Below are 20,246 nucleotides of genomic sequence, written 5' to 3'. Positions count from 1 at the left end.
GCTGCAATGTTGCCTGGAAAACCTGAATACAATCCAAGCACATCCTAGGTCCAGAGGCAGGTCTCACCTGCTTGAGAGTCCCAGGCAGGCTGCCTGAACACCTTGGGTGGGACAAATCAATGTCCCTTTGTTTCTACTATGACATTCAAAGATGAAGGCCAGTTAAACACTGCTCAGCCAGTAGTAAACCTAGTTCAAGAGGCAAGCTAGGCCAGAGAAGTTGCACTGATCTTGTAACACTATCTCAGCACTGTATCCGGGATCTTCCCTGCCTGGAGCAGCCGCGCCCAATACAGCACAATCAGCCACTGTAGCCCCGAGCTCCTAAGACTCAGTCAAAACCTGCACGTGAAAACCCCAAGGAGGAACCTCCCCAGTGTGCTCGCTGCACTGTGCCCCCAGTCTCCTGACCTCTGTGCCCCCAGTCTGTGCCTCCCCCTCTGTACCCCCAGTCTCCTGACCTCTTGAATGTAGGTCTGCCCACCGTCTTTGTACAGGTCAATTCTATCACGGAGGATGCGGTCTTATTTCCACCACATGGATAACCTTTGGAGTACGTGACAACAACTTTGTCACCTGAAACACACAATTGAAATGACATTATTTCTAGTGCATTATAAAAAGCCTCAGCCAGGCGCGCTGGCTCGCACCTGTTAATTCCAGCACTTTGGGAGGCTGAGGTGGGTGGATCACTTGAGGTCACGAGTTTGAGACCAGCCTGACCAATATGGTAAAACCCCATCTCTACTAAAAATACAAAATTAGTTGGGCACGGTGGCAGGCACCTGTAATCCCAGCTACTTGAGAGGCTGAGGCAGGAGAATGGCTTGAACCCAGGAGGCGGAGGTTGCAGGGAGCTGAGATCGTGCCATTGCACTCCAGCCTGAGCAACAAGAGCAAAACTCCATCTCAAAACAAACAAACAAAGCCTCAATGTTAGAAGTCAAAATCTGGTTTAAAGGCCAGGAAAAAATAAATTTTTGGCTCCCTACAAGTTTATCCACCTCTTCTCGCATTACCATGATCAGACCCGTCCTATCGCACCATTGCCACAGCCCAAGACCTGGGGTCAAACCCAAACCCTCCTACTCCCACACTTTGTGACCCCGGGTTGCTGAGCTTCTGAGCTTCAAGGGCCTTACCTAGAGAACAGGACACTGTCCAAAGTGGGCAGGTTTCAGGCATGTATAGAAACTGCCTGAAAAACTCATGAAGAAGAGGACCTCGGGTAATGGCAGCCTTCCCTATTGCTCCAATTGTGTAAAAGTTCTGTATCGGATTAGGTGCTTTCCTGATAGGTACCCTCATGTGAGTCTCCCAATAATAACAGGGCAGGGACTGGAAAAAGTGAAAAGGCAGAAGAGATCAACTGTGGTTTTCTAGGGTCTTCTGGCTTCAAGTCAAGCACTGTCTGCTTTTAAAAGTGACCCATTAAAAAAAAAAACAAAACCTAAGCCCTTGAACCTGCAGGGTCTGAAAAAAAAGTGAGTACATGTTTTAAGCTGCAAGTATCACTGGGGCAGCATGGTCACCAAGTTCTGACTCTCAAGCCACCACCAAGAGGCTGCTCGTGGCTGCCCAGGGGGCTGTTCTGGGAACAGCCCAGGCCCAGCCTGACTGCATGGACAGACCATGACTCCAAGGTATGCATGGCGCAGGGTGTCTGGGGGAGCATGTGCCTTCCACCCTGACCACACACACATACATCCTTCCAGGCAGGGGCATGCAGTGGAGGCAAAATAGGTACAGTGTCCCCCCCCCCCCAAGTGTTTTCCACAGGACACAGGCCAAGGTACTGGGGGCTGCGGGATGGTGAGGTGAGAGGTGGGACTCCAGGCTCTCAGCCCTGCCCCAAATTCTAAGCTGCTCTGGCTGAATTTGTTTTAAAGATTGGGCTTCTCTGTAAAATTCTGGAAGAAAGAGTTCCACTGTTTTAAGGAAACATTTTTAAACTTCTAGCATATGGGATCAAACAAGTGAAGACTTTAATTGTGTAGACAGCCCATACGGATTGGGCAGGAGGCTCGACCTCCCCACCCGAGGGGCCCAGCCTGTGCAATGGATGACAACACCACCAAGAAGTCAGGTGATCTAGTTCCATGTCACTCCCTGTGTTCACTATTCTCCTGCGCCTTTTGCCTCAAACTTGTAGTGAGGCCTTAAGTGTTTTAGTTGTTTCCGTTGGCTGAAATCAGGAAAGACTAGGCAAATATGCATATATACTGCGAGATTACTGGGGAAAGAGCGACGCTCCCACTACCCTCCCTCCTTCGCCCTTCTGGGGCAGTGTGGGAGTGGCAGCAATAACTGACCTCCAAAGCAGTAAGAACCTCCCGGGGAGGGCGAGTCTCAGGCTGGAGGTCTGGGTGCCACTTCCTGTATGCCAACTCTCCCTCCACTACCAACCTGCAGAGTCTGGGTGTGATTTTTATCAAGGGTGACAGTGGTCTCCCCGGAATTCCCTTTCTCCACCTTACCATCTCAAGCTAATCTGACATAATCCTGTGGTTGAATGAGGACAGCTCAGGAAACCCCACTCCAACCTAAAAGGCGAACGTTTTCCTTTACTGGCCCCTCCAAGACACCCTAATTGCTCTTAAGCTAAGAAACCTCTATTTTCTTCCTTTAAATGATGAAAGAAAACATATTTCACTCACCAACAAACTACAAGATGAATTTTCCATTAAAAGGCATCGCCATTATTTTCAAAGTTAAGACATTTTACAAAGACGTACCCCTGAGCTACCTGTACCAAGTCCTCATGTAAGTAGCTGGCTTTCCTAAACAAACACGTGCATCTACGTCAACTTAGGCACTTGATCTACAGATATAACATGAACGTCAGAGAAACTCTGAACATTCTTAGACTTCCTCCTGGATAGACGCACTTTCCCAAGACAGCTGAAACGCTCTAAACACACGGACTGGGACCTGCAGTCTCACAAAATACGAAGCAGAACTTATTTTAATGTTCCAGATATGGTTGCCTGTCACTATCTCATAGCCAAACTGCCTGTGACACAGTGACAGGCAATCATATCTCGAGGTTTCCACCAAAGCACCTACTCACTCTCCCTGCCATCCTCAGAACACCCTCACCTTCCCAGTTCAGATGCCGCTCCTTGAACCAAGGACCAGGACCCATAGGCCTTACCTGTCACCCTCAGCTTCTGTGTGTGAACGAGTCCCAGGACCTGGACGTCACCAGTTGTGCTCCTTCTGCAAATGCTGGCCCTTTCAGAGCAGCCTAGGGGCCCTTTATATATTTTCTGGCACAGATTTATATAGTACCTAGAAAATGACACAAAGGGAAACAGGCATGCAAGTGATGTCTCTGCCCTGACACAGGAGAGGCTCTTCACTTTGCTTTCAGAGAAAAGTTAGGACAGCTAAGGGCTCCATTCTGTCACTGAATGTAGCACTAAAATACTTTTCAATTAAAAAAAAGGGCAAAAGGAAGTCATCACTGAAGAAGGGAGCTGACCAACCAGGCACACCCAGAGTGGAACATCCACACGCCTGTGGCCACCCTGGACACAGCCCGGTGAAGTAGAAAGACAGGCTCTGGAGCTGGGAGAGGCAGTGGCTGGAGTCCTGGCAAGTTTCCCCTCTTACTTAGAGCTTATTTAAACCCTCCAAGATCATGCCCCTGCTCCTCGGTGATGCCTTGCCAAGAGTGCCTGGCCAAGAGGGCACTCCCCACACAGAGTGGTCAGGACTGTGGGCTGATACCAGCCAGCAACACCTAAGGAGCTTCTGCCAAAGACCTGAGAAAACCCACACACCTCCCACAACCTGAGCTACACACAACCGCAAATCAAACCCAGCCTAACTTAGTCAGCCCAGGTTCTTTCAGCTTCAAAGGCTCCATTTCCACTCACCAAAGCTCCAGTCCCAACTCTGAACTCAGAGCCACCCTGTGTGCCAGGAATGACACTGTGGGCAGCTTCCAGGAGCAGAGTCACAGCTCAACCACCACCCACCTCACATGGGGGTGGTATTCTCATCTTTAGAATCCCAAAGAGCCAACCATCATCAGGCAGTCTGAAGCTCGCCTGCTGAGGGTATGTCACTGCAGGTGGATGGGAAGGGACTCACGAGACTCCATCGTGGACCAGGGACCAAGACCCAGTGAGGGAGGACAGCAGCCTCAGGTCATAGGTTTTGTGCTTCTGGATGAATTTGCACTCCATCTTCTTTGGAGGACAGACAACTTTTGTTTTCCACTCAAATGTCACCTCACACCCACGCACTTCACTGAAGACTTGTGGCCTCCCAATGTCCTCGTCTTCATCACACTTAAATATGATGGTGGACATCCGGTGGCTATTTGCTGGGGAGCAGAGGCAGGAGAACATCAGACCAAGGCCTGCACCAGGGCGTGTTTCCACACGCCTTCCCCACGCTGCCTGAGGAGCACTTGCAGACTCCATCCGCCATCTGGCCATGCCCCACGTGCTGCCCTGGCCACATCTCATGTTGATTCATTCATGTGTATCCTGACTCCAAAGAGACCCAGCTCCTTGGCACACAATCTTTCACTGTACTTTTCAATAACCTCATAGCCCTAGCACAATTCCTAAGACAGGTAGTCAATATTTGACCAATAATGATCAACAAAATAAGATGATAAAACAATACTATAGGTACTTGAAAACCCAAGTGTGATTCAGAGAATAGGGAATAACATTCTGTCAACATTATTCCTCAAAACAAGCCTCAAAACAAAGCTATAGTAATCCTCTGTAAATTTAATCTCTTTGGTTCCTGAATACTTCCCATTTTGGTCCCTGGGCATTTATGAAAATTAGAAACTTTTCATGCATTTCTCTCATCTCATGGTCTGCAGACACAAGTCACAGCAGTGGGCTCCTCTCATGAAACTTCCTGGCACCACAGGGGCAAGGGCGCTGAGTGTGGCTCACCAAGAAAGCCCATCCCCACCTGGGCTGCCACATAGCAGAAAGTCAATAAATGAGGCCCCTGGGTTACTGGAATCCTCACTAGCTTCAGAATCCTGAAGATCCATGGCAGACATTCATCTTGCTGAGGCATAATGTGAACCACCAGGGCTAAAAACAGGTATGAACACACAAGGTCCAGCTAGTGAGTGGGCCTAGCCAGCCACCCAGCACAGGACTTCAGGGCAGCTCCACTGCGGTCTATAGATCCCCACAGCAGTTCAAATGTTTCTCGGTGGGAAACAGCCTGAGTAAGAGAATACCTTAAGCAGGAGAATTCCTGCCACTGACTGGAGCATCCAGAAACGTCTCAGTGTGAATCAAGCCAAATACCTTATGCAGGAGAATTCCTGCCACTGACTGGAGCATCCAGAAACGTCTCAGTGTGAGTGAACCCTTGAGAGTACCAAGGCTCCAGGTCATGTGCGGAGGCAGAGCCATGCTACTCACAGTGTCTGCAGAAGCCCCATTCGTGGTCCCTGTCGTAGTCCGCAGTTGTGCTACACCACAGCTTCGTCCTGCTCTCTATGATACATTCCTCATAGCTCTTCCCATTGAATATGAAGGGGAAGACACAGGGGACACCTTCATCGGTTTCTAGAAAGAAGAATAACATCTGAATAATCCACATTGTCAGTGTGACAGCTGTGCCTAGCCAGGCATAATCGCCTAAGAAGGCATCAGGAGCCCCTAAGGGAGCTGCCCATCCTAAACCACCTACATGACAACCAGCATTCACCTGCCAAACTCAACAGGCAACTGAAAGAAGACAGTGTGATTCACATGCCAGCACTCACACCGGGGTACAGAGGAACAGCTCACATTCACACCCAAGGTTACAGCACTCAGGACTGCCGAGCTCCACTCCTCAGTTTCTTTCTGCTGCTATGTCTAACATCTACTTTACCATCAGCTTGAAGTTTAACTCATTGCAAATATTTACCTGGAGGGCAACTGTCACCATTCACATAACTTAAAAGGACAGCTTCATCCTGGTGCCTGTAATCCAGTTTCATCGATGCCAGCCGTCCAAAGGATGCCCCCTTGGTGCCTGAGAGCAGACAGACTCCTCCATCCTTACAGCCTCCTTGGTCTGGCCCAGCTGCAGTGGTGCACACCCCAATGCTGTAGGTGCGAGAGTCTTGAGTCACCTGGACAAACACCATGCATGGCCGTAAGCAGTGGCAGCGCCTGGGTCTCGAGGTGAGTTGTTCAAACCATTCTTGCAGCCAGCACAGGAGGTGGGTTCATGTGGAAGAGCAGAGGCTCCTCTGTGTGCATCAGAGTCATGCAATAGCCTTGGCCCTAGATTTTCCCCAGGGGGGCTTCCTGCAACCCCTAGGCCCAGCTTGCTTGCTCCCCCTGCTCCCTACTGGGGACCTGGGTCAACCTCGCTGGCCGGCCACTGCTCTGGCTATTGTCTCTAGTCAGAGACCTGTGGGAAGGAACCAGCTGTGGGGCCGTAGGCTCACCCCACATCCCTCACCTGTGTAATGAGGCAGGTGTATGGGCCAAGCGAGTGAACCAGCAGAGCCAACGCCACACACTGAAGTGTGGATCTGCCTCTCCTGGCCTGGCCCGCCCCGCCCCCAGAAGGCTCATGCCTGCTGCACACCTGTCGGGAGGACCTGTACCCAGGCAAAGGGCTCCATCACAGAAGCCAGGGCTTGGCACCTGGGCCCAAAACTCCAAGCTCATCACTCACCAGCCACCGTGTTGCGGCAGGTGCTGGGGTTCTGTACCCCAGTCCTGGAACTGGCATGGTAATGTCTGTATCCCTAGGCTTAGGGGGTTAGGGGCCGCCAGGCACCAGTGACCACAACATCACATCAGTTAGACCAAGAGCCCACAGACACAGCATAGGCCAGAGCTCTGGCATGACATGGAGGCACGTACCTGAGTGCCTCTCAATTCCAGGGGCACCTCCTACCTCCCTCCACCCATAGCTGCCACAATCAGCAAATAACTGCCTCTATCTTCAGCCAAGTAGGAGGAATTAACTCCCCATAGACTTCAGCTGGCCACCCGAGAGCTGGCCTGCTCCCATGAGTACTTTACATTCATGTCCCCGACTGCCCCGCCTGCTCTCTGTCTAACACAAAGGGTTCTACTACCTGCCTCATGAGGTTACTCGATCCTCAAAAAGCCTTGGTGCAGAAACACCCTGCCCAAGCCACGAGGTACAACCAAGTGTCAGCTGTGCTTAGTTGGCCACACAATGCAGGAACCTTCCTGAGACCCTGCATGCCCTACGAGAGCCCCCAGTTGCTGCCCAGTGGCCACACATACCCTCTCAGCTCACGGGTACCACATTATCCAAATCACTCCCAGCAGCCTCACAGCACCTGGCACCTGGTACACCTGCACCAGCAAAGCCCAGGGTGAACGCATTACCTTAAAGGTGCTTGTGGAAAGGCTGGACAAGTTGAAGCTGTAGAGGAGCTGCTCATCTGTCAGGGCACAGCCCTCAGTCCTCACTTCATCAGGACAGACGATCGGAGTCTCCCATTCAAACACAAAGTCGCACTCGCTGGTCCTTAACAGCTTAGGTGTTCCCTGTTGCCAGGAAGAGCATGGGTCTTAAAAACCCCATGGTGTAGGGACAACAGCAACACACCGTGCCCCTATGCAGGCTGTGCATAACCCACAGCGGCCTCTCAGAGGGAAGGGACACTGGGCAACAGCAGCTGAAAGGCCCAATGCTATCTTCAAGCCACAGACATCACCCCACCCTTACCCCCCACATATCCCAGGAACTCCCTGGCTGAATCCAGGTCTTGTCTTCTACTCAGAGAGAGAGAGAAAGCCTCAATGTTCTATGCTACAGGTTCAAAGGAAGAAAGGGGGAGGGCTTAAACATCATGAGAGAGAAATCTGTGAAACTGAGACCGCGACCCGCAAGTGCTCCAATCCACTATCTCAAGACATAGAGGATATTTATTACCGGGGCAAGCTGTCAAATGGCCAGATGTTTCATAGACCAAATATTCTGGAATCACTTTATTTATTCCCTCCCTCCTTCAACAGCAACAGAAAAAGATGAGGCAGCTCTCAGGAATTCCATTTGTAATTACTGTTAAGCATATTTTCTCCTATGATTCAGGGGTAAAAGTACTTCCATTGAAGATGAAAACTGCTGGGGAGGAAAAATCTTCTAAAAGTCTTTCTGGAACACTGGAATACACATTCAGCATGAGATGCCTCATTTCTAAAATCAAGTAAACACTAATCACCCTCAATGTGCAGCTGCTGAGAATTACCTAAAATCACATTAGCTAATTCGATTTGTCAAGTTGGCAGCAGTGTGAAAGCAAAGTGCAGTTCCACACTCTCTAGCTGGTGGTGTGAGATAACAGCATCGCTCATGATCAGGCGGGTCTTAGAAGTGAAGACCATCCCTTAAAGAAGGAAGAATTTAAAGCAGAAGCCCATGTTGCCCTATGCTGCATGTATCTACAGAGGCACACACAGATACGCCCATATAAATAGGCAGATATGCTTATAAACAGATGAAATGGGTGGACTCAATATCGCTCTGGCTTTCCTTGCTAACTAGGACTGTCAATACACTTTAAGATTCATAAACAGGGATAGATCCAAGGGCTTTGAGGTTCTCTGGACCCCTATGGAGTACCCCCAAACAGCAGGACTGTTTTCTCCTCCCTCTCAAATACTGTCTCTCCTACTGGTCAGATGGCTGCCAGGTCACCTTCTGTCACTGTCAATACACCCATGTCTAACAGTCCCTTTACAAACCTGCTCCAAGCTCAAACATCAGAGAGACATCTTTATCAGAATTTTAAGACACCCAACAGATCCTAATCTATCACCTGAACTCCTAGGGGTCAGATGAGCCTTGGAATCCATCACCTTTATTAGGATTTTAAGAGGCAATTCTAGATATATTATTTATATTATGTAATACACACATGCACACATACACCCACCCCCCAGATCCTGTGATCAAGCATATTAATATTTCTGCAGCTAGATGTATCAATATCTGCATTAGGTGGGACAAATCCACACCATAAATAGCCTAAAGGAGTCCCAAGTTTTCAGAACCTCGAGACTACAGAAGCACAGGCGAGAGGCTATGGTGCTATGGCCCTGGAGCAAAGAGCTGTTCCCCTGTGCGGCAGCTGGGACCCAGATCTGCCCCTACAGAGCCACTCAGAGTCCCTGTGGAATGGGGACCATAATCTACCAATTTATCTCACAGAGTAGGGGTCAAAAGAAAAGGTACTCAAAAACTCTTTGTAACAATACAGAATTCATTATAATGGAAGCTACTTTTTTCAATGCATATAAAATGGAAGTCAATCTCTCCTTATAAGTAAAAGGCACTGCTTTGATGTAGCTATTCTGACTCCAGAGGTCTTTTGTTACTTGCTAACTTCTGGGCTTTGTCTTGAATGTATAGCTGCCCAAATGTCTTTCTGACTTCCCAGTAGGAATAAAATCAGTAATTGTTCAAGTAAAAACAGAAGTTACGACACTTTTATGCATCAGCAGCCAAAGCTGAATGTCATTTCTTTACTCGTGTTCTATGTTTTTAAATTACAGCAAGTCTCTATATGTTATTAGCTCTGGGGGAGCTCACTCAGCCCTCAATTAGTGGTTTAAATTATTCAGACACACTACTAGTGTACCATCTTAACCAAGGCAGACATTTTGAATAAGAGTATCCTTGGACCTGATGCGCACTTCCTGTTGTCTAACCTTGGCTCTCTAACCTGTAGTTGAGCATCTAGATTATCACAGGCCCACACTTACCATGCTCACACCTCTCTTACAGTGAAATGCGATGAGCGAGGTGTAGTTGAAATGCTTGTCCGCTAAGCAAGGAGTACTGCTTTCAAAATTCAAGTAAATCTCATTCGCTACCGGATTGAGTATTGGCGGTCCTGCGACCCGGCCGATATCCTAAACAAAGAGTAAAGGTAAACAGTATTTCAGGAAACAAGCCGTTCCCAAGGTTAATGGGATTAACAATTGATACAGAATTGGAAAACCCAGACTTTATAGGTTCTGAGAATGAGCAGCAGCTAAAGAAACTGGGTTACTTTGGGAGGCCGAGGCGGGTGGATCACGAGGTCAAGAGATCGAGACCATCCAGGTCAACATGGTGAAACCCCGTCTCTACTAAAGATACAAAAAATTAGCTGGGCATGGTGGCGCGTGCCTGTAATCCCAGCTACTCAGGAGGCTGAGGCAGGAGAATTGCCTGAACCCAGGAGGCGGAGGTTGTGGTGAGCCGAGATCGCGCCATCGCACTCCAGCCTGGGTAACAAGAGCGAAACTCCGTCTCAAAAAAAAAAAAAAAAAAAAAAAGGAACTGGGTTTATACCAACCCCAATAAGAAGCCTTGACAGATGCCACATAACTTCCTTATGTTGGTGGTGATCATTTTGACCCTAAGGTTAGTTTTAAGGTTGGTTCTGTTTCAAAGATCCTAAGCAATAGGAATCTCTCTCTCACATCAGGGATGCTACACAGTCCTCCCACCACCTGATGGGGGAAGGCCAGAACCTCGATGCTGACCTGCCGCCCTCTGCCCAGTGCTGCTTGCCCAGCAGTACCCACTGTCTGTGCCCTTGGGAGAGGGGATAAGTGGTGTTCACTGTTCATTTTTATTGCTTATTACAGCACCTGGCACATAGTGGCTGCTCAATAGATAATTTTGAGTGAATAAACAAATACATGAAAGACCAGTCTGCGTATTATGAGAAAAAAACTTTGTTTTTAAATTTTAAAAAGTAAATAAAAGTGAATGGCCTGGAATGGTGTGTATGATGAATGTGTGTATGGTGTGTGTGTGTAAGCAGCTTCCCCATGATTTGGTTCTCAGCTACAATATTCTTCATTCGTCACTGTGAGGCACGTTCACACCACGCAGCACCACATCTTCTCCAGTTAAAGAACTTCCTACACTTTTTAACATCTAACAATGGATGGTCAAGCAGATCAGACCTCTCCCATCAGAAAGGATGCTACCAAAGAGCGTCCTGGGGAGACTCGGCTTGTCCAGGCCTCCATGTCACGCAGAGCTGCAGCTATGCTAATTTATGCTGTGGCCCAACTTACCCACTCCCAACATCTCCCCATACCACTGCCATATATAATGTTTATTTTTTAAAGGACCTCTAGATATTTTATAAGCGGACCCATCTTTAAAGCATAATAGATAATACAGATAGAAATACAGATGACTTGTGAGATACATTTCAAGTACTAAAACCTATCGAGGATTTGACAAAATATGAATGTAACTCATTGAGACAATTTTTAAAGATCCAAACCTCTATTAAAACATACTAGCAAGCTAGGCACCATGGCTCACGCCTGTAATCCCAGCACTTTGGGAGGATCACTTGAGGCTGGGAGCCTGAGACCAGCCTGGCTGGGCAATATAGCAAGACTCACATCTCTACAAAATAATTTTTTAATGCATAGAACCAAAGCTTTCAAGGCAAAATATTTAGCCATTATCAAATGTACTCTTGCCCTCAATTATAATCCTGGACAAAGAAAGATTTTGCATTTCACAAGTGTTTGAACTACAGAAGACAAGCATTTCACACAAAGAAACCAGGGTAGGCCAATGTACTTTTTTGTCACTTTACCTAAAAACTTCTTGATTCGGGTCAACTCTGAGGTTCACGACAGGTAGAATCCCTACACACGTGTTCATGTTATCTCACATGCTCAAAGACTAACAGTTCAATGTGCAAACCTTTAATCTCCCATAGTAGACCCAGAACACACACAATCCCACTTACTTTCTCCATTTTGTTATGCTTGAGCAAATTTCCACTGAAAGCAAGAAACAATGCAAAGGTTATTGCCAAAAGTCTTGCAGATATTATTTCCAGCCTTGGATTGGTCATACTTACTATGGGGGGACCATCAATAGGAACTTTGCACACAGCGGCTCCAGCAGGACAAGGCACTCCGTGCATGGGATTTAGTGGCTGACAAATGTTGATGTAGAAATCAGGGTTGGTATCGGAGGCATCATCCTCACTCTCATCGTAAGCCTCGTAACCACCCGTGCGATGAATGAGAGGAGACAAGTCAATAACAGAGCTTCCATTCCTCACAGAACATTCCGTCTGTTAAGTAGGAAAAACTGCTTTAAGTCTACAAAAAAAATTTGCTAATCACTACATTATCCATACATAAGAACTTAAAAAAGGCTGAATAACAATAAGAGAAAAGCAGAAAGGTGTCAAAATGCTTCATCACATAGCACTGGGCACTTCCAGTCAACTTTATCATTGGGGCCATCAGGAGTGGACAAGGTCAGCTGGGCATCTCCTAGTGGGCAAGTGAACCTGATTAAGGGGCCTGGGTGCAGCCGGGCACTGGACATGCACTTCTCCCGCGCCCATCTCCAAACTTACTGCTTGCTCACAGGCCAGCGGCGTGTGCCAGGAGAAGAAGAGTGTGCACGTCTGTTTGTCCAGGGAGATGAGCATGGGCCTGTTGGTTGGCCCAGCCTCAGGCCTGCACACGAAACTGATCACGCTCTTATAACTCAGGCCAGATTTGGAGGGACAAGGGGACCCGTCCTTGTACACCAGCTGCAGGACCTGGTCCACGTAACTCAACTTCTTGCTGGCCTTGCCCACGCTGATCCTGGTCTGTCCAAAGCAGGCCCCTGCACCACAAGGGAAAGGCAGACAAAACACAATCACAGACTCAATGGCCAATTTTCTGATTAAAACGTTCTGCAAATCAGGACAATCTATTTCATAGCTAACACTTGTAATTTCAAGTTTCCAATCAGGCTTTAACCATTGTTTTACATTGACTGTTTGTTCCATCACACGCCCACGTATCCCTGACATGGGCTGACTGCTACAGGAGACAAAAGCATCTTGGCTTCCCGGCTCTGCTTATCCTTTTTGCGGTTGACATATAAACAGGCCAAGGACAACCCCAGGGGTCGGGAGAGTCAGACAACACACCAGAGACCACAGTACTCACCCACACCGGGAGGGCAGTTTTCATTCTCCCCACAGATGCTCATGTAGACTAGCCCCTTCTCACTGTAAGCAGCTGTGAATCCTGCCCTGCCACTTAAGGAGCTCAGATCAAACAGGTGTCCTGTAGGGTGGAAGAAGATGGCAACATAGTGACTCCAGGGAGCTCAGACTTGGGAGGCTCATCGCCGGCGAGCTCACGCACAGATCATGTCAGCACAGGGACTTCTGACTTCTTACCACGACCCAGTGCCCCATTTGTCAACACTGTCTAAATCCTCCAACAGCCAGGCTGTATCATGAGGCTGTCAGTCCTTAGATCCAACAGATGTCCCATCTTTCCCCCAGAAGATTGTGGCTCACAGCACCCTCTGCTGGGCCATACCACGGCGGCCACTAAGATTCCCATGGGTGTGGGAAGAGCCTGCCAGCATGCACTTCTCACTGCCGATGACTGCGCCTGCACCTTTCTAGGTGCCCAGCACAAGGGCAGGTGAGAGACTCCTGGCCACCCACCACACTGACGCCGAAAGGCAGGCAGGGGATTAGCTCTAACCTGCCCTGGAAAGCCTAGAGCTACTGGGGCTGACACTGTCAGTAACCCCAGCCAGGAGCACCTCTCACACCAGGAGAGTGACAGGGAGATGGATTCTCTGAGGGAGTCTGAGGGAGCATTCTCTCCTCCACCAAAGGAGAGCCAGGAGAACACACAGTGGCCCATCCAGAGAAAAGCCAAACACATGCACACACCATGACACCTCTGCCCAGGGTGCTGCCCACGGCTTCTCCTTGGATCTCTCCCCTCATGAGCTGGGCTTGGTGAGGGCACTGTCTCCCACCTGAGCTGGGGCTGGCGACTGGCACCATCTCTCACCTGTGCTTGGGTTGGTGACCTGGCAGTCATCATGCACGTTGCTCTTCACAGGACAGGCTATGGCCGTGGGCCAGGCAAAGGTATACTCACAATCCTCCACAGCACTGATGAACATGGGCCTGGAGTTCTACAACGAAGCACAGACAGGTCCTGAAGGGATCATGCAAAAATTTGATGTCTATCATGATTTCAACTTACAAGTGGAAGTGTCTCTGAAAAACTCCACAAGCATGTGAAACTTCTGTCTCCACAGGCCTGTGGGATGAGGGGCAGATTAGGAAAAGCGAAGGGTTAGAATGTGTCCTGAGCTGCGACTATGGGCTTCCCATGCAAGTAAGTGAAACACACACAGGCAGCAATCCACCTAGGGGACCAGAAAGGTCCCTTAGGCTGAGGAACAGGACAGGGGCTGGGGATGGGGGTGCAAAGGATGCTGGAAAAGCTGCCAGGAGACACAAATGTATAAATCACTGATAAGATTCTAAAACCCAAATGAAGTAAAATCCATTATCACAGTCAAAACAAAAAGACCCACCTAGAGAAGTAGCCAATTCTAACCATCCACCCACTGGCTAAGGCTTACTGTGTTCATCTCAAAACGCTTCGTGTCCACCACAGAGTCAGCAGCACCCTCCTTCCCAGGTAAACCCCATGATTCCTACTGTGCACACTGATAAGCCACGTTGCAGTCTAGTTCCCAGGCCCTGGGCACAGGGCCCCCACACATCCCTAACCCTTCCCTCCCAAGCCTCCTGGGCCTGGGAACAGACCCTAACATACCACCCTCATCCTTCTCTCCCAGTTTCCTGGGCCCTGGGAACTGGGACATCCACACACCACCTTCATCCTTCCCTCCCAGCCTCCTGGGCCTGGGAACAGAGACCCTCACACACCACCCTCATCCTTCTCTCCCAGACTCTTGGGCCCTGGGCATGGGGGCCCGACATACCCCTCATCCTTCCCTCCCTGCCTCCTGGGCCCTGGGAAATGGGACATCCACACACTACCCTCATCCTTCCCTCCCAGCCTCCTGGGCCCTGGGAATGGAGAACCTCAACCACCATCCTAATCCTTCCCTCCTAGCCTCCTGGACCTTGGGCATGGGGGCCCCACACACCCCCTCACCTTTCCTCCCAGCCTCCCAGGCCCTGTGCTCAGAGCCCCCACACAGCCCCCATCGCCTTTGTCCCCAACATGTGGGGCAGCCCTTTTGTTCTCAGCCATGAGCCTCCCTGCTCAGAGAGGAGAATCCTCGTGGGCCCAGCAGCTCGTGAGTCTGGGCTAAGCCTCTGCACAATATTCCCAGGAGAAAACTTCACTGCCACTCCAGGCAAGAGGACAGGACTGAAGTTCCTGGAACCCCCAACCCAAGCTCCCCTACCACTGCTGCCCACCGCTGGAGAACATGGGAAGAGCCATCCTGACATGCAGCAAGCTGGTCCTGCCCAAGTCAGCCCACCGAGCTCGTCAGGTACACTAGCACCGGGGCTCACCATAATCTCACACACAGAGACACCAGCAGTCAATACCTACTTACATGCATGCCAAACCAGTAAGGGAAGAAGTAATCCCAGGTACTCATCCCCACAGACTGTGCACCTCCCATGTGTCAGAAATGACACCTAGCACTTCCTGCCTCTTCTCTCAAAACCCCACGACCGGCAAGACAGGTATACCTCGTGTTATGAACGGGTGAGTAGTGCAGACTATCGAGAAATTAACCAAGTTACATGGTTGGGAAGTGGCAGTGCTACCTGTGACCTGGGCCCAGCCAACCTTCTCGTACTTTTCAAGCTGCCACCATGAAGAAAAGGGCATTTTGTCAAACAACAATCTCCTCCACAGGCTGTAGGGGATCAGAGTCAAACTCCGAAGAGAACCAATTCTGAGAGGGGAACTCCCGGACAAGCATCTAAGGAGGCAGACAGCACGAGGGTTCCCCAGATTGCAGGCCACGGTGACACTGCTCCCCCAACCACTGGTAAGGGGGCATCATCCCAGGCTCCAGAACTTTGGTTCCAAGGCAGATGAGCCCAATTGCACATGGGCCAATTCCCAGAGCTGCAGCAGCCGAAGGCCAGGAAGCAGTCCCTTACCACTTGGGCCTCACTGCAGGTGAGTCGGATGGTGGTTGACTTTTTCCGAATCCCGTCTGGACATAAGTCGCCATCGACGTATTTCAGGACAATTATGCCATCTCTCCACTGAGGTCCGTCCCTCACCCTGCCGAGGTTCAGGGGCTTGGAGCCGCCCAGCAGACACGCGGCTGCTTCTGGAGGGCACGGCTCTGCAGCACCATACACAGGAAAGAGTTGCCTTGAGTGACTCCCCAGGCTAGAACACAACTTCATCAGGCAAGAAATGTCACACATGCTACGGAACTTCATATGCTTTCTAAAAATCACTCCAAAATATCTGCTATTTCTTTCATGTTAAGTCAGATGACAATGACATCACATTAGTTCTTACTCACTTGGGTGCTGTTTGGCCACAGATGGACTGGGGCAGGCGGATGTGAGGTATGGAGGGATAGCCAGGCCACAACAGCCGAAATTCTTTCTGAACCCCATTTAGGATGAAGCCCATATTCCCAAATTAAACCAGAGGAACACTTTAAATGGCCTACATCCACGCACCTTCATTATTCAAGAAATTACCGAGAACTCTGCCCATTTCTCAGTCCCTGAAATGGCTGTGCCATGTGCCCTGGGTGAAGAACTAGTCCCAAGCCACAGGGGTGGAGCGGTTGTGTCAGAGTCTGCGCAGCACAACACAGCAAGGGGAAGTGGACCCACAGCCTCAAACCAGCCGAAGATGGAACCAGCTTCTGCAGCTAAAAATAACTACACCCCCTTTGAGGTGAGCCACACAAGATGTAAGTGGGGCTGTATGAAACCCCACGAACAGGGGATGAGTTTCATCTTCAGGATTCCTAGGGGCCATGAGTGGTACTAAGATCCCTGGAGACGCCCTTGGTTTCACACGTGCACCTGATATCCAGTCTCAGCCAAGCACTGCAGGTTTAAGTGAGGGGTCCCTCATCACAAAAGGACGGACCATACAACCCTCACCACGTGCAGGCACATACCAGGCCCTCCACGTCACACCTCCCATCTCCAACCTGCTAAGAAGGTTATTATTTCCATCTATTATACCTCCAGCTCCTCGTGTTCACAAAGGGTTATCATGTTCCCAGCAGTCCTCAGCACTATTTATCCTGGGCAATATTAGGGGTCAATAGGTAAGACCCTTAAATCATTCTTCCTCCTGCTGCTTCTTGGCCAAACCACTTCCATGCTGCAGAGACTAAAGTGCCTCCAAAGAATTCCCATTCTACTTGATCCTCCTTGATAAACTCATGACAAGCCACCACCCCATGAGGAGGCCCTCTCTCACCAGTGCCAGCCTGTGATACACTCACTACAACCACCACCCTATGAGGAGGCCCTCTCTCACCAGTGCCGGCCTGCGGGGACAGAGACTTGCAGACATTGATGAGGTAGTGCTCTGGGGCCCCCGTCCCGGTGATGGCTTCCCAGTTGTCACTATACCTTGACAGGGATGAGAGGTCAAAGGAGTTGCCAGCCCCATCTCTGAAAAGAAAACACTGCAGTTAGTTAGGCTCAGCTGGATTCTAATTAAACACTGAGCACTCTATTTAGAAAGGTTCAAGTATTCAAACATAGCCTAACCCTGACAGAACTTTAGACTCGACCCTTCTCTCTCTCTATCTCTCTCTCACACACACACACACACAATCAGAATCAGCAACAACATAACTTTCAGTTCAGAAAACTATTAGACTCACTTAAAAAAAATTTTAATTTTAACAGAAAAACACAAGTCTGCAAAGTAAGTGCTGTCTGCTCAGGCCACCAAGAAGTGGAACTTGCTGGTGACAAAGGTGGGAAGCCAAGATGCTCTGAGCACACACAGCAGGGGCCACATTCAGGGTGGCCAGACAGGCCACCTGCTGTTTAAACCCAAGGCTGCTGGTTACTGAAATCGAAATGGGCTTGACTTCTCTGTGCAGGCTGAAGGTTCCCTAACTACAGAAATCCCAAATACAGACAATAACTGGGAACCAACCCCATGCCAGGCGCAGTAATAACCGTGAGTGAGACACACACTTTGCCATTGTGGAGCAGGGATAGGAGCACCTACAGATGCCCCCTCAGCGGCAGCTCCTAGCACCTCAGAGGGGAATGAAAATTCATTCATTCAAAAACGATGTGCTAAGCTGAGGGTACTGTATTAAACAAAACAGATAAACATCACTAATCTTACAAAGTTACAGAAATTACCCGTGAAAGAAAATGACCAGGAACGAGACAGATTTTTAAAAATATATAGTATATTTGATGGAAATAAAGAGTTGAAGAAGAAAAGGCAGATGAGTGGGATATGAAGTTTGAGGGGTAGAGGAAAGGAGCTGTTGAAATTTTAGACAGAGGAGCCAGAGAAGGCGCGACCAAGAAGGGGACCCGAGCCCAGCATGGCCTAAGAACGGCAGAAGCCCCTTGTGGCTGGAACAGAGTGAAAGTGAGGCTAGAGATAACATGGGGGTTACATCCGTCGGACTAAGAACTTCAGCCCGTGGGTCCACATGAGATTCATTCATTCAAAAACGATGTGCTAAGCTGAGGGTACTGTATTAAACAGCACAGCTCGCTGTGCTGGAGGGTTCAGCAAGAGCCACATGGTGGGACTTATATCTCAAGAGGATCGCTCTAATTACTGGGAGGGACTAACCAAACACGTGACAAGGGGTGTGGCAGGGAGACCCTGGAGTGGTGACTGCAGCACTGCAGGCACAAGAGGAGGAGTGCCCGGACCAGGGCAGGCAGCAGGAAGGGAAGGCTGCCTAAAGGTGACTGGGCAAGAACAGAATTTAGTGTGTATCACCACCGGCTCCAAAAGCATTCAATAGAAGAAATAAAAATAGGGCCGGGCGCGGTGGCTCAAGCCTGTAATCCCAGCACTTTGGGAGGCCGAGGCGGGTGGATCACAAGGTCTAGAGATCGAGACCATCCTGGTCAACATGGTGAAACCCCATCTCTACTAAAAATACAAAAAATTAGCTGGGCATGGTGGCGCGTGCCTGTAATCCCAGCTACTCAGGAGGCTGAGGCAGGTGAATTGCCTGAACCCAGGAGGCGGAGGTTGCAGTGAACCGAGATCGCACCACTGCACTCCAGCCTGGGTAATGAGCGAAACTCCATCTCAGAAAAAAAAGAAGAACTAAAAATAGAATTAATGAAGCTAGGGCACAGGAGTGAGGAAACAAGAACAGCAGCAGTGAAAGACATCTTTCATCTTTTAAAACAGAGTCAACAGACACCAATAGAAGCTGACAAACAGAGGTTTAGAGTTACAGAAGGTTCTAAAAAGAACGAGAAGAAATGGTAAAAGTGGAATGAAGCCAGGGGTAGGGGAGGAAGAGGTGAGGTGCGTAATTTTATTTCATATATTAGTATTTTTGGACTCTCAATTAATTACAGTAGACAAGTATTAACTTTTATTATAAGAATTACAAAATTCTCCTCTGACTTAATTCAACTTTTAAAAACTTAGCATAAAAATATCTTTAGGAAGGCTAAGCACAGTGGCTCACGCCTGTAATCCCAGCACTTTGGGAGGCCAAGGTGGGAGGATCACCTGAGGTCAAGAGTTCAAGACCAGCCTGGCCAACAGGGTGAAACCCCATCTCTACTAAAAATAGAAAAATTAGCCAGGCATGGTGGTGCCTATCATCCCAGGTGCTAGGGATGCTGAGGCAGAATAATTGCTTGAACAAGGGAGGTGGAGGTTGCAGTGAACCAAGATCATGCAACTGCACTGCATCCTGGGTGACAGAGTCTCAAAAAAAAAATACATACATACATTCATACGTGTGTGTGTGTGTGTGTGTGTGTGTCATACGTGTGTGTGTGTGTGTGTGTGTGTGTGTGTGTATCTTTAGGAAAAAAGCTTTATGTGCAAAGAAAATCAAAATTTTATCCCTTGTATATAAATATTAGAAAACGGAAGTCAGCCTCAAATGGCAGAAAAAGAATGCTAAGTGAACCAGGGATATCGACAGAGAACAATTCACATCCACTAGAAATGAGAAACAAATTTCAAATGAAAATATTGACAAAATGTTAATTGGAAATGTAAAGATACTAAAATTATGATTTAAGGTCACTGAACATAAATTACTAAATGTCTGAATTTACATATGTTACTAAAATTTCAGTGATGATTTCACCTATATAAATAACAGATGGACAACAGGACAAAGGCTGGAAGGAAACAGAATCAACTTTCCCCAGGAAAGTCAGTGGTGACCAAATGGCTCGTACTCGGTCTCTCACATGGTGGAACTGCTAGGGCATCCCTCCAAAAAACAGAACCGCAGACCTACAAAACCAAAATCTCCAA

The 20,246-nt window shown here is 48.9% G+C and overlaps 1 protein-coding gene across 1 annotated transcript in view; it reads right to left on the bottom strand.

Moving 5' to 3' along the window:
* IGF2R (insulin like growth factor 2 receptor) overlaps positions 1 to 20,246 on the bottom strand; it is a 122,934-nt gene that overhangs the window by 16,333 nt on the left and 86,355 nt on the right. The window contains exons 30-42 of the mRNA XM_078370419.1: positions 17,280 to 17,416; positions 15,920 to 16,110; positions 13,824 to 13,950; positions 12,954 to 13,073; positions 12,368 to 12,624; positions 11,858 to 12,076; positions 9,738 to 9,887; positions 7,356 to 7,517; positions 5,905 to 6,112; positions 5,412 to 5,558; positions 4,099 to 4,333; positions 3,155 to 3,291; positions 462 to 576 (exon numbers count right to left, since the gene is read on the bottom strand). Of these exons, the coding sequence (XP_078226545.1) occupies positions 462 to 576; positions 3,155 to 3,291; positions 4,099 to 4,333; positions 5,412 to 5,558; positions 5,905 to 6,112; positions 7,356 to 7,517; positions 9,738 to 9,887; positions 11,858 to 12,076; positions 12,368 to 12,624; positions 12,954 to 13,073; positions 13,824 to 13,950; positions 15,920 to 16,110; positions 17,280 to 17,416 (2,205 nt within the window). The remainder of the gene's footprint in view (positions 1 to 461; positions 577 to 3,154; positions 3,292 to 4,098; positions 4,334 to 5,411; positions 5,559 to 5,904; positions 6,113 to 7,355; positions 7,518 to 9,737; positions 9,888 to 11,857; positions 12,077 to 12,367; positions 12,625 to 12,953; positions 13,074 to 13,823; positions 13,951 to 15,919; positions 16,111 to 17,279; positions 17,417 to 20,246) is intronic.

The sequence above is a fragment of the Callithrix jacchus genome, chromosome 4 (genome assembly GCF_049354715.1).
Source record: "Callithrix jacchus isolate 240 chromosome 4, calJac240_pri, whole genome shotgun sequence".
Classification (NCBI taxonomy): Eukaryota; Metazoa; Chordata; class Mammalia; order Primates; family Cebidae; genus Callithrix; species Callithrix jacchus.
Note: the sequence above shows the minus strand (reverse complement) of the source record. Positions and strands in the feature narration are given on the sequence as shown.